At 42.4% G+C, this 12,724-nt stretch overlaps 1 protein-coding gene and 1 pseudogene across 5 annotated transcripts in view; one reads left to right on the top strand and one right to left on the bottom strand.

Annotated features, from left to right (window-relative positions):
- Positions 1–2,335, top strand: part of COMT (catechol-O-methyltransferase) — a 37,514-nt gene extending 35,179 nt beyond the window's left edge. For all 5 annotated transcript variants that reach the window (XM_061603371.1, XM_061603370.1, XM_061603373.1 and 2 more), the window contains exon 5: positions 651–2,335. In XM_061603371.1, the coding sequence (XP_061459355.1) occupies positions 651–830 (180 nt within the window). In that variant the 3' untranslated portion in view covers positions 831–2,335. The remainder of the gene's footprint in view (positions 1–650) is intronic.
- A 1,489-nt stretch (positions 2,336–3,824) lies between these two features.
- On the bottom strand, positions 3,825–3,943 carry LOC133373601 (5S ribosomal RNA; annotated as a pseudogene).
- Between the last annotated feature and the right edge of the window lie 8,781 nt (positions 3,944–12,724).

Raw genomic sequence — 12,724 nt, 5'->3', positions numbered from 1 at the left:
TTGAGAGGGAATGGCTACAAACCTCCCGACGAGGGGTGCACATTCATGTTTAAAGGAACCTCATTCATCTGAGTTACGAAAACCAATGGGAATTCAAATGAATGAGTTCCAAACAAAAATTGGTTTGTTTTTCATTTGTTTCTATTGGGATGAAAATAAAATTAAAACAGTTTGTCCATGGCACAGAAAGATGACAGGAAGGGGAAGCAAGGAGCAGTGGAATTGACAGATTTAAAAATGGGGTCTCTAAAAAGGGGAGCTTGTGTCCAACCTCTGAACTTTTGACATGTTTGATGCCCCCAGAGGGAAGGGCCAGGGAGGGTGTTGTCACAGAATTCCTGGAAAAGGCAGAAGTTAGAAAACACTGAAGTTAGCGGTAGAAGCTTGGCCGGTCTTCCATTGAAACCGGTGGAAAAGCAAAAGTGAATTGAAGGAATGGGACAAATACAATTCAAACCAATGCAGAAACTATTCCCGCTCCTCCCCAACTTGCACATCCCTGCTTCAAACCATACTAGGCAAGAGAAGCTGGATTTTCCCAACCTCTCTTTTCAGAGCCTCTGGCATTCTCCAATGTGAAGTAAGATCTCCCCTATAGTGGTACCAGCTCCCAAGCGAGAGCTAATTTTGATTCTCTTTTCTCTTCCCAGGAGGAAGGCTACCTAAGGAAGGGCACCATTATTCTGGCCGACAACATCGTCTACCCAGGGGCTCCCGATTTCGTCAAATACATCCGTAGCCACAAAAGCTTTGATTGTACTAACTACCCCTCTCATCTGGAGTACATGAAAGTGGAAGATGCGATGGAAAAAGCTGTCTACCTGGGATAACAAAAGAGACTTGTGCTGAGCCACTCCTTGCATGTGTGAGCCCACAGCGCAATCCTGTCTGTGTGTCAGCTTTAGCTTTCTGTAATTGGGGGCCTGTCATTGAAGCAAGCGTATCGTAGTGGGACAAGTTACGTGGAAGGCAGCTAAGCAGTAGAGAGAGAGAGAGCTTGGGTTGTAGCCAACTTTGCTCTATTCAGAGTAGACCCATTGAAACGACTGGACCTAAGTCGGTCCTGTCCTTTGTTTTCAGTGGGCCGTATCCAACAATCTCTGTCTGCTAGCGCAAGAGCCCTTGTGCTAGCGGCTGGCAGAGTTTAAAGATTGCGCAACAAAGGGATCCCATCCAGCAGTTGCTGTAGTGGCAGGTTCTTGCACAGCAGCTGATTCTCGTGTGCAGTCCGTTGCGCAAGCATCTTTGACATGTTTGTGTCTTCCCTGCCGCAGTAGTGTTGCACCAGTGCAGTAAGGACACCACTACATTTCTTTTCACTTTGCGCTGCCTTGGATGCAACCCAGTGGGTCTACTCTGGGTAGGACTAACATTGGCTACAACCCCTTGTGCATAAATAGGCTAGGCAGCTTAGTTCCCAGCTGACAGACAACTTCGTTACTTTTCCGTTTTGGTGAATGCCCATTTTCAATTGTAGACTTAGAAATGGCAAACCACACTTGGCCTGTTGGATTTTTGGTCTTCCTCTGACGGTGTCAAAGCCCAAGTCCAAACGGGCTAAGTTAGTCTTTGCATTTCACAGTCAAACAAGACCCAGTTGCCTATGGCAGCATGTAATTAGGAGTGGCCAGATAAGTTGCATCCTTGCAGGGGTATTTTTGGCAAAATATGAGGCAAGACAATTAACAGCTGTGCCCACCACCGTCCTTGATGCCATCCAGTTAACGGCAGGCAGGAAATGTGAACAGAGAGGTAAATAGTTTGTTTTATAGAAGCACCCGGTCCTGTGGCTTCGTGTTAAGCTTAGTCTGCGTGCTGCACTCGCGGAGATCTGACAGCTACAATCTGTATCTAAGTCATGCAACTTAAGCTAACAGGCATATATTTGTCGATTCCCCCACCCCGTTGGTTTGGGAAAGGAGCAATGGTGATGAGCGTGCTGACTCTGCCCTCTTTGGTCGCCAGTGTGTAGAATGGGAAGGCTCCCCTTAAGACATTTCTGGAATGGAATCCTTAATATAACACAAAATATTTTAGGGTATAATATACTGAGAAATGTGAAGACTGTACTTTGTTTATTAAAAACAAGAGAGACAGACTTGGTTACAAGCTTATTGACAGGCGCTAAAAGAGGTATTGCACAACTACGGAAAGAAAAATGATGCCTGACATTTAAAGGCCGGATGTAGAAGATACAGGACATCGCTCCAGTGACCAAGCTGACCTCCTACTCCCCCTCAATTCATTAACAAGCCAAGAAGCTACATTTATTTAAAAAATGGGCATTTTTTATCATTGCTGGAATGAAAAAAAAATGACATTATACTATATAATTCCCACAAACATAACTTTACTGTCTCCTGTCACTTCTGTTGTTTATTTTTCTGTCTACAGTTTTAGGGCTTTTTCCCTGCTTGTTTCCCTTCATAGGAACCTAGGAAGGCGCCTTGTAACAAATCAGCCCACTGGCTCCATCTAGCTCAGCCTACACTGACTGGCAGCAGCTCTCCTTGGGTTCTCCAGGGTTTCAGGCAAGAGTCTCTCTCAGCCTGAAGATGCCATTGGGGATTGAACCTGGGACCTTTGGCAGGCAAAGCAGATGCTTTTCCATTGCGCGATGGTCCTTCCTTGTTCTCTTTTACCCCCTTTCAAAAAAAATTAAAATGATTAAAGTGCCAAAGAAGACTGCAGTGAAACAATAATGCCGCCTGAAATTGTTCACGCAGAAATTAGAAGCTGTTTCTGGGTGTGTGTTTTAAAAAAGGATGGGTCTTGGGTCTGAAAGGGTTGAAGTCTACTGCGTTAGAAGCAGCAGTGTAGTGGCAAATTCAGAAGTGCCACACCCCCTCACAGCCACACCCCTTTTCCCACTTTCCTTTGTCTCCCTTGCTGTCCACCGAATCCACACTCCACTACAGCAAGCATCCCTAAAGAGCCAATCAGCATGAAAGGGGAGGGTGTGTGTTGGCTACTGAGAAGAGTCTTCTCAGTGGCTGACTCGCCTCCTTTCACTCTGATTGGCTCCAATCAGCATGAAAGGACGCACACCCTTCTCAGCAGCTAACATCTTCCCCTTTCGTGTTCATTGGCTCATACACAGGCTCATACACTGGCTGGAACCCTGCTCCCCAAAAATTAACGGTCCCATGACCCCCTCCCCCAATCCCAGATAATTACACCCTGGTTAGAATGAAGTGCGTACTTACAGCATCGCATCCTTCAGTAAACAACTGCAGAAAGGGAAGTTGCTTCTTTTTAACTGAAATGCCCAAAGCATGCAGGTTACGACGACCTTGCTGGAGCTTTTTCTTCACTTTGATCTCTTTGCACGTTATTTGTAACCAAGGTGCATCCCATTTCTGGCAGGCACTTACAAAATGTGGAAAGTTGTGCCGCTCCAGTTGCTAACTCTACCCCCCCCCAGCAAGCTCTAGTTAAAGAGTTACGCACTGTGTAACTACTGAGTAATATCACTTATAAAAGTTGAGGGGGCCAACACAAAGTGTGTCCAGTCCAAGCTTGCAATCAGTCCTGTTATGTATTCCTTATCACAGCTCTGAAATAGCATATATAATTCAAATTTATAAATAAAAATAGTTGCCCCCCAAAAAGACCCATTTATGCATTCTTCCATTACTCATGCCTATACTCTTAGCATTGTTGCAATGCCCCCTCTCTCTCGTGTGTGTGTGTATAAATATAGATATACGGATATAGATATATCAATTATGACTTATGGTGACCCTATGAATCTTTTTTGGATGTATTCATAGAGTTTTCACAGTAAGAGATCTTCAGAGGTGGTTGACCATTTCCTTCCTCTAAGCCTATGGCACCCGGTATTCCCAAGCGGTCTCCCATCCAAATACGAACCAGGCCTGACCCTGCTTAGCTTCCGAGATCAGACGAGATCGGGCGTCTTCAGGGTAGTATGGTCGTATATATATATGTATACACACATACACACAGAGAGACTTATTTTGCTTTATTCTTTTCTATGCATCCCATCAGGATCCATATATCCCCAGGGTGATAAACGACAATAAATCAGGGGAATAACATAACAGGCTTAAAATTATAAGCAATAAAAAGAGCAGCCATTGGGAGACAAGTCATCACAGGTTAAGAATTCAAAAAACAAAAAGAAATCCTCAGGTTTTTAAGTCTTTGCCAGACACTGAGAAGACAAATCGCACAGGGACGGGGGAAGCCTTTTCAGCTCAAGGGCCACATTCCCTTCTGAACAACTTTCTGGGGGCCACATGCCAGCGGCGGTTGGGGAAAGAGGCAAAAGGGGGCAGATCAACACAGGCTGATTTCTGCACGCACTGACACCGCTGCTTTGTATTCTCCAGCCAGGCAAGCTAGAAGCATTTTCAGAGTTCAAGGACACATTTCAGCCTGGCAAAAACACTCAGACGGGGCGGGCTGGGGAGAGTCCCAAGGGCCAGACAGAGAGGCCTGGAGGACCAGATTGTTCCCCAGCCCTGTGATAATGATAAGATTTATATCCTGCCCTTCCTCCCAAAAGGAGGGAGATAGCAGGCAAGATATCAGGAGGTACCAGGTCCCTGTGTAAACTATGTCATAGATGGAGTGCCACCACCGAGAAGGATCCCGTATAAGAAGATGGGGAGAAGCTTCAGGAGGGCCTCCAATGGCGATCTTAGAGCAACGGTGGCCATCCTTTCGGGGCCTGTGGGCCTGTCTGGAATTCTGATAAAGTGCTGTAGGCACCAGTCACAAAATGGCTGCCATGGATGCGGGGCACAACACAAAATGGCTGCCCCATCTAAAGGAGTAGGAAAAGAGGCAGGACCTCAAGATGATAGGACCACACGTGCACATATCTCCACCAATGGAAACAAAGGGTGCCTACATCAGCAGCCGCTCAGATTGGTCACAAAGAGAAGCTCTCTGTTCATAGCAGGAGAGACGGTGGGTGTCCACTCCAAGCATCCAATGAAATGTGGGCATGTTTAAGTGGATCTGCTCCGTTTAAGAGAAGCTGACCACAGCAAACGGCAACAGAGCAGGACGAGCAAACAGTGTCTTGTAAATCTGGGAGTTTTGAGGGGATGATTACTGAGAACTTTGGGGGCGTCATAGGAGATACTGGGGGTGCATGGTGACGCCCATGGGCACCACATTGGCGACCCCCATCTTACAGCATGGGAAGGATAATCTGGGCTCCTTCGGAAGGAAGGGTGAGACATAGATTAAATAAATAACAAACATATACAGACATATGTAGATATGTTTTATAGAATCACAGATTTGGAGAGGATATTGTAAGCCATCTAAGTCCGCCCCCCCCTGACCGATGTAGGAAATCCAGAGCAAGAGTCTCCCCAAGACTTTGCTGTCCAGCCAATCTGGGAGACCTCCACTTAGGGACAGCCTTCCACCCATCCCCTCCCTGGCAACTGTTTCCATTGCCGCTCCACCCATACCATTAAAATGTTAAACCAAATCCTAAGGAAGGGGTGTAGCTCAGGGGCAGAGCATCTGCTTTGCAGGGAGAAGGTCCCAGATTCAGTCCCTGGCCATCTCTGGGTATGGCTGGGAGAGACTCCCTGCCTGAATTCCTGCAGAGCTGCTGCCAATCAGTGTAGACAATACTGAGCTAGATAGGGCAATGGTCTGACTCCGTATAAGGCAGCTCCCTATGTTCCCTTGGGACAGCAGAGAGCAACCCTTTGCCCTCTTCAGCGCAGCAGTCTTTCAGATACTAGATCATCTATGGGTATCTCAAATGCCATCTGAAAGGCAAATACAATTTCTAAGCACACAGGTTTAGGACTTCTCTCTGAGCCGACAAACCTCGGTTTTGTTTCCACAGCACAATTATTAAGGATCCTTTCTTCTTCTTTTTGATGGAAAGCTGTCAATGAGCGGACTTCCGGGAAGGGTGACTTCACTTGTGCCTGCTTTTGGGATGGGCTCCTGCCTCAAAAGAAGCTTATTCAGATATAAATCAGTCAGAACATTTTTTTTTTTGACTGATGAAATTTCTCCCGGGCAGGGAGAAACGTAGAGATCAACCTCAAAAGCCTGTTTTTGTTGGGAGGACTGGATTTCATTAATTTATGAGATAAGGTCCAGCCAACAATGCCGGACGGACTTTCGAACAAGCTCTATCTGCTTAAGCGATACGTTTATCTTTTCTTTAAAGAGAGAACGGACTAACAGGCAAGCACCCTTCTTTCTATTATTTTTTTTACTTGGTTTAAATTGTTGCAGCAAAAGGAGATTTGTCAGATTGATCGGCTTTGGACAACTTCTGGGTGAGCTATAACTCTTCTCTGTTATTCACGAAATTAACAGCTTATCTCTGTTTCTGTCGCAAAAAGCTGTCCTGGAAGTGCATTCTAAAGATATACACAGAAGAGGGATTTCTATTCCTGATTTCTATTCCAAGGAATATAATATTGTCTGGGACTATTCTCTTTTTGGTCTATTTTATTTTGACGAATCTGCTTCTTCACGACGCCACTAACTGTTTTGATGCTGGGAACTAAATTTGTTTTGCATTCTTGAACATAGAGAGATAAGGCAGGTTGCTCTGTTTATACTGTGATGTCATCAAGCCTGGAATATTAACCCAATTGTTGCTGAAATAAAAAGTGGTTTTTCTTTATTTTTGTTTTGCTTTGTTTTCGTGGTTTTAAAAATGGCAATCAAGAAAGTGGCTGAGAATCTGGAAGTAACTATGTTTCAGAAAATAATGGATGAGATTGAGATAACGAAACAAACCCTGCGACAGGGTAGTAAGGAGCTGAAAATTGAACTGAGCAAAATGACGCAGGAGCTTAAAGAAATAGGGGATCCTGTGAGAGAGGAGAATGAGATCAGAGATGAGAAAAGAAAAAATAAAGGGAAGATACAAGCCCTGGAGATTGGAACAAATGTGGAATTGGAAAAAGATCTGGAGTTTATGGATTTTAGAAATAAAATCTACTGTTTGGAATTTAACGTTATCTCTGAAGAAATTAATGAAGATATTAGAGATAAAGTTATCAATGGCTTGGATAATCTTCTGGACTGGAATGATGTGATGGAGCTTGATATAGAGAAAATCTATGGAATTAACTGCAGCCATGTGACAATGGAAAAACTCTTAAGAGATGAGCCAGTGCATTTTGTAAAAAAGAAGAACACAGATATGACTTTACAACAGTATTTCAGCAACTTATTCAGAATGGATGGCAAGAAAATATTTGGGATAGAGGAAATTCCCATCAGACTCTTATTATATGACTATGGCTACAACAGCAAGATTATTATGGAATACTGATAATGGAAGATTGGACACTGAAATTACTGGACTTAACAGAACTATTGAAGATGGAAGATGGAACTAATAGGGATAATGGAATAATGGCTATTGAAATTATTGGACCTAACAGATTCTGATGAGATGGATTAATCGAAATGTTTATTTGGACTATGGTTATGACAATAAGATTATTATAATTATTAACGAGATGGATTAATTGACATGTTTATTTGGAGAAAAATTGATAGATATATTTCTTAAAGAATTGAAACCTCTCTTTGACTTTTTGTGGAAAGAATAAAGTAATGTTTATGAGATTTGATGACTAATTAAGATAACTACTGGAGGAAAGTGATTTTATAATATGATTTAAGAGACAGGATTGTTATATATTGTAGACCTATAACTGATTTGATATGTGACAAATGGGAAGTCAACATTTTATTTTTTTTGTTTAATCATTTTTGTTTTGTTTTGTTTTTTGTCTTTGAATGTTTTATGATTTTGTTTTCTATGTTTTATGAAAATTTGAATAAAAATTATTGTAAAAAAAAAAAGAAAGCTGTCAATGAGCAAAGCACCATTCATCAATTAAGAAAAAGGTCAAATCCTTCCTCCCGCAATGCAGCCTCATGAGTGTTTCAGACAAGTTGATTCCAAACAATTATGCCTAACTAAGATCAATTAGCCAAATGCGATATATTGGCTGGGCGCAGTCAGTAATGATCTGCTAACACAAGAAAAAAACACTGGATCACTGGCTGATGCTGTTTTGTTGACTGCTTCCCATTTATTCAAGAGAAACTTTTTTATTTAATGAACTGCATCAGGAAAGAGTGATAAAGAGACACTGGCCCCATCTTCACTATTCATTTAAAACAGTATCATACCACTTTAAATAGTCATGGCTTCCCCCAAAGAATCCTGGGAACTGTGGCTTGTGAAGAGCGCTGAGAGTTAGGAGAGACCCCTATTCCCCTCTCAGAGCTACAATTCCCAGTGTTCCCTGGGAAGAAGGATTGCCTGTGAAACCACTCTGGGAATTGTAAGTATGTTCATCTTCCGTCAAAAAACTATATTATTTGTCTCACTGTCCGATGTGGCAAATTACATAACTCATGTAATGTATTATGTACATTATGTTGTGATTTCACAATTTCAGTGCAAGGAAAAATGCAATGCAAAGAGGGGGGCATAATTAATTACATATCGTTTGCAGACTGAAGGCCAGAAGAACGGCAAATACTGATCATATTCACTGGATTGATTTCTGTTCTGGACGTGGGACAAAGAAGCGAACACCAGCAATTTCCACTCTGGTTTCCATTTCCATCTGAATTCTCTGACATCCCTTGTTGGCTATCAGCCAGCCAGCCCAGTCTGCACTTTCAAAACTCTCCTTTCTACAGCGACAGAATCTTTCTCACTCAGGACAAACCCTTCAGCAATGTGAAATTGCTGATCTGCTAACTAAAATATGTAACTTGTCCCTCGGGTCCTCCTCCGTGCCTGAGGACTGGAAAGTGGCAAATGTAACGCCAATCTTCAAAAAGGGATCCAGAGGGGATCCCGGAAATTACAGGCCAGTTAGCTTAACTTCTGTCCCTGGAAAACTGGTAGAAAGTATGATTAAAGCTAGATTAACTAAGCACATAGAAGAACAAGCCTTGCTGAGGCAGAGCCAGCATGGCTTCTGCAGGGGAAAGTCCTGTCTCAGTAACCTATTAGAATTCTTTGAGAGTGTCAACAAGCATATAGATAGAGGTGATCCAGTGGACATAGTGTACTTAGACTTTCAAAAAGCGTTTGAGAAGGTACCTCACCAAAGACTTCTGAGGAAGCTTAGCAGTCATGGAATAAGAGGAGAGGTCCTCTTGTGGATAAGGAATTGGTTAAGAAGCAGAAAGCAGAGAGTAGGAATAAACGGACAGTTCTCCCAATGGAGGGCTGTAGAAAGTGGAGTCCCTCAAGGATCGGTATTGGGACCTGTACTTTTCAACTTGTTCATTAATGACCTAGAATTAGGAGTGAGCAGTCAAGTGGCCAAGTTTGCTGACGACACTAAATTGTTCAGGGTTGTTAAAACAAAAAGGGATTGCGAAGAGCTCCAAAAAGACCTCTCCAAACTGAGTGAATGGGCGGAAAAATGGCAAATGCAATTCAATATAAACAAGTGTAAAATTATGCATATTGGAGCAAAAAATCTGAATTTCACATATACGCTCATGGGGTCTGAACTGGCGGTGACCGACCAGGAGAGAGACCTCGGGGTTGTAGTGGACAGCACGATGAAAATGTCGACCCAGTGTGCGGCAGCTGTGAAAAAGGCAAATTCCATGCTAGCGATAATTAGGAAAGGTATTGAAAATAAAACAGCCGATACCATAATGCCGTTGTATAAATCTATGGTGTGGCTGCATTTGGAATACTGTGTACAGTTCTGGTCGCCTCATCTCAAAAAGGATATTATAGAGTTGGAAAAGGTTCAGAAGAGGGCAACCAGAATGATCAAGGGGATGGAGCGACTCCCTTACGAGGAAAGGTTGCAGCATTTGGGGCTTTTTAGTTTAGAGAAAAGGCGGGTCAGAGGAGACATGATAGAAGTGTATAAAATTTTGCATGGCATTGAGAAAGTGGATAGAGAAAAGTTCTTCTCCCTCTCTCATAATACGAGAACTCGTGGACATTCAAAGAAGCTGAATGTTGGAAGATTCAGGACAGACAAAAGGAAGTACTTCTTTACTCAGCGCATAGTTAAACTATGGAATTTGCTCCCACAAGATGCGGTAATGGCCACCAGCTTGGATGGCTTTCAAAGAAGATTAGACAAGTTCATGGAGGACAGGGCTATCAATGGCTACTAGCCGTGATGGCTGTGCTGTGCCACCCTAGTCAGAGGCAGCATGCTTCTGAAAACCAGTTGCCGGAAGCCTCAGGAGGGGAGAGTGTTCTTGCACTCGGGTCCTGCTTGCGGGCTTCCCCCAGGCACCTGGTTGGCCACTGTGAGAACAGGATGCTGGACTAGATGGGCCACTGGCCTGATCCAGCAGGCTCTTCTTATGTTCTTATGTTCACAGAAAGCTGGAGCTTTGAAGTCTCCTGCAACATGGAGGAGACATCTGTTAATGGCTACTAAAGATCAAATGCATGCAGTGTTATCCTTGCACCTGCAAAGAATGGGGAAAATGTAAACTGGAAGCAATCAACTACAAAATGCACCGCTCAATTAAAGGCCACATAGATATAAAATAAGCATGTTTGTAACACTTGCAAATTGGTGAGAATACAATCATCCTAATGCTGGGAAAAACAGAAGGGAGTAGAAAAAGAAGAAGGTCAAACAAGAGATGGATTGATTCCATAAAAGAAGCCACAAGACCTGAACTTATAAGATCTGAACAGGGTGGTTCATGACAGATGCTATTGGACGTCGCTGATCCATAGGGTCGCCATAAGTCATAATTGACTTCAAGGAACATAAAAAATGGAAATGGACTGCCTTCAAGTTGATTCTGACTTATAGCGACCCTATGAATAGGGTTTTCATGGTAAGCGGTATTCAGAGGGGGTTTACCATTGCCTTCCTCTGAGGCTGAGAGGCAGTGACTGGCCCAAGGTCACCCAGTGAGCTTCATGGCTGTGTGGGGATTCGAACCCTGGTCTCTCAGGTCGTAATCCAACATCTTAACCACTACACCACACTGGCTCTCTCAAGGCACATAACAACAAAAAGAGTGGGACAGGAAACCATTCTCTGTATCCATGCCTAAATGGACAGATCAAACTTCCTGATAAATTCTAATCCAACTGTTTCACATTGGAATCCACCGTTCCTCTTGCCTCCTAACTATCCTTGCCTTGATTTTTGCATGGGTGAACTTCCGGTGTGCAAAGTACTATGCAGCGACAACAGGGCCCCAATCAAAATGAAAAAACAAACATAACAATGAAATGGAGTGGAAAAAGGGCAAGCTGTAACACAAAGGTAGAATTCTTAAATGCAAACTTTCCCTTTACAAGAGAAGCCAAAGCGACTCTTGTGAAGATCTACACTTGATTTTAACAAAAAAGCCGAGTATTTTTAAATTTTATTCCTGCTAACAGCAGGACATCAAAAGTGGATTTTGCAAATCCTTATGGTAGTTGAGAGACTTATACTTCAAGCCTAGAAGGATAAATATCCACCCTCTATCACCTCTAGCAATGGACTGAGGAACTCACTGCCCTGGCTGCACTGGAAGATATTTCACACAGATGTCAATTTTGAGTAGATATGGTCACCTTGGGGGCTTATATTAACTTATATGCGTAACTCACGATGCATATACTAATGGTTACTGTAGCTGAAAATAAAACATCATAAAAGCAAATATCTTCATCATATAACATATGTCATAGTGTGTGAAGATGAAAGGTTTACATAACAGCCACAATTATACAAACTTCACCAACAATTCTTACAACAACAAAAAACCCTGAAGACAACTTAGCAAAAGACCAATCGCATTTCAACCTCTCTTCTTCAGTGATCTCTGTTAGAAAATTTTGTGCAATATAGTAATAGGCTCCTTTTAGATCCTATAACCAATAAATAAAATAGAATGTAACTTTATATCATTTTTCACTTTCAGGTATTTATAAAGGTGGTTATTAGAGCTGTCACATAAATTGATGATGGTTTATTGTCATTATTAGTAGTAGTCATATATTATTTCTTTTTCTTTATTTCATTTTTGTACCTTTAATGTTTTTATTTATTTTATTTCATTATTTTCTTGTTCTTTACTTACATTTTTAAATTTGCAAATGATGATGATGGTGATGATGATGATGTACCACCTCTGGAGCTAACGATTCTGTTGAATTGCAAAAAGAGGAGTGACATTTCATGCTGTGAGTCCCAAGTTAAACGTTTACCTCTGAGATTAATTAACTTTTTACATCTGGGACTCCATTCTCCAGTGCATCCAGACAATGATGGGCTCTGAACAAATCAGTTCTGACAGCTGTAAAAAGTCAAGTTGTAGAAATACTGAAACTTGTTTGATTTTTTGTGGCTCACAGGCTGCATCTATGGCTTATGGCCCTTTTTGTGCGTCTGGGAAGAAAGAAATTGGAAGAACCTCTAATGGAGCAGAATACTGAAGATGTTTAGCAAGGACCAAACTGAAATCCTGTTATGTGCGCAGGTCTTAAATAGGACTATCGGATAAAGGAACCTGTGAGTTAAGAGCACAGAGAAAATTTCTGGAATCCTGGGTAACATAAGGAGGATATAATAAATAATAATAATAACAACAATAACAACAACTAAGTCAGGCCACCAGGCCATCTAGATCAGAGGAGGGAAACCTTTTTCAGCATGTAGGCATAGGGGAGATGTTCAGTCTAGGGAAACTTACTCAATTCACCCTTTTCAAAACAATACACAAATTGAAACACAGC

This window comes from Rhineura floridana, chromosome 19 (genome assembly GCF_030035675.1).
Source record: "Rhineura floridana isolate rRhiFlo1 chromosome 19, rRhiFlo1.hap2, whole genome shotgun sequence".
Taxonomy (NCBI): Eukaryota; Metazoa; Chordata; class Lepidosauria; order Squamata; family Rhineuridae; genus Rhineura; species Rhineura floridana.
The sequence above is the reverse complement of the archived record's forward strand: the minus strand, read 5'-3'. Positions and strand labels throughout refer to the sequence as shown.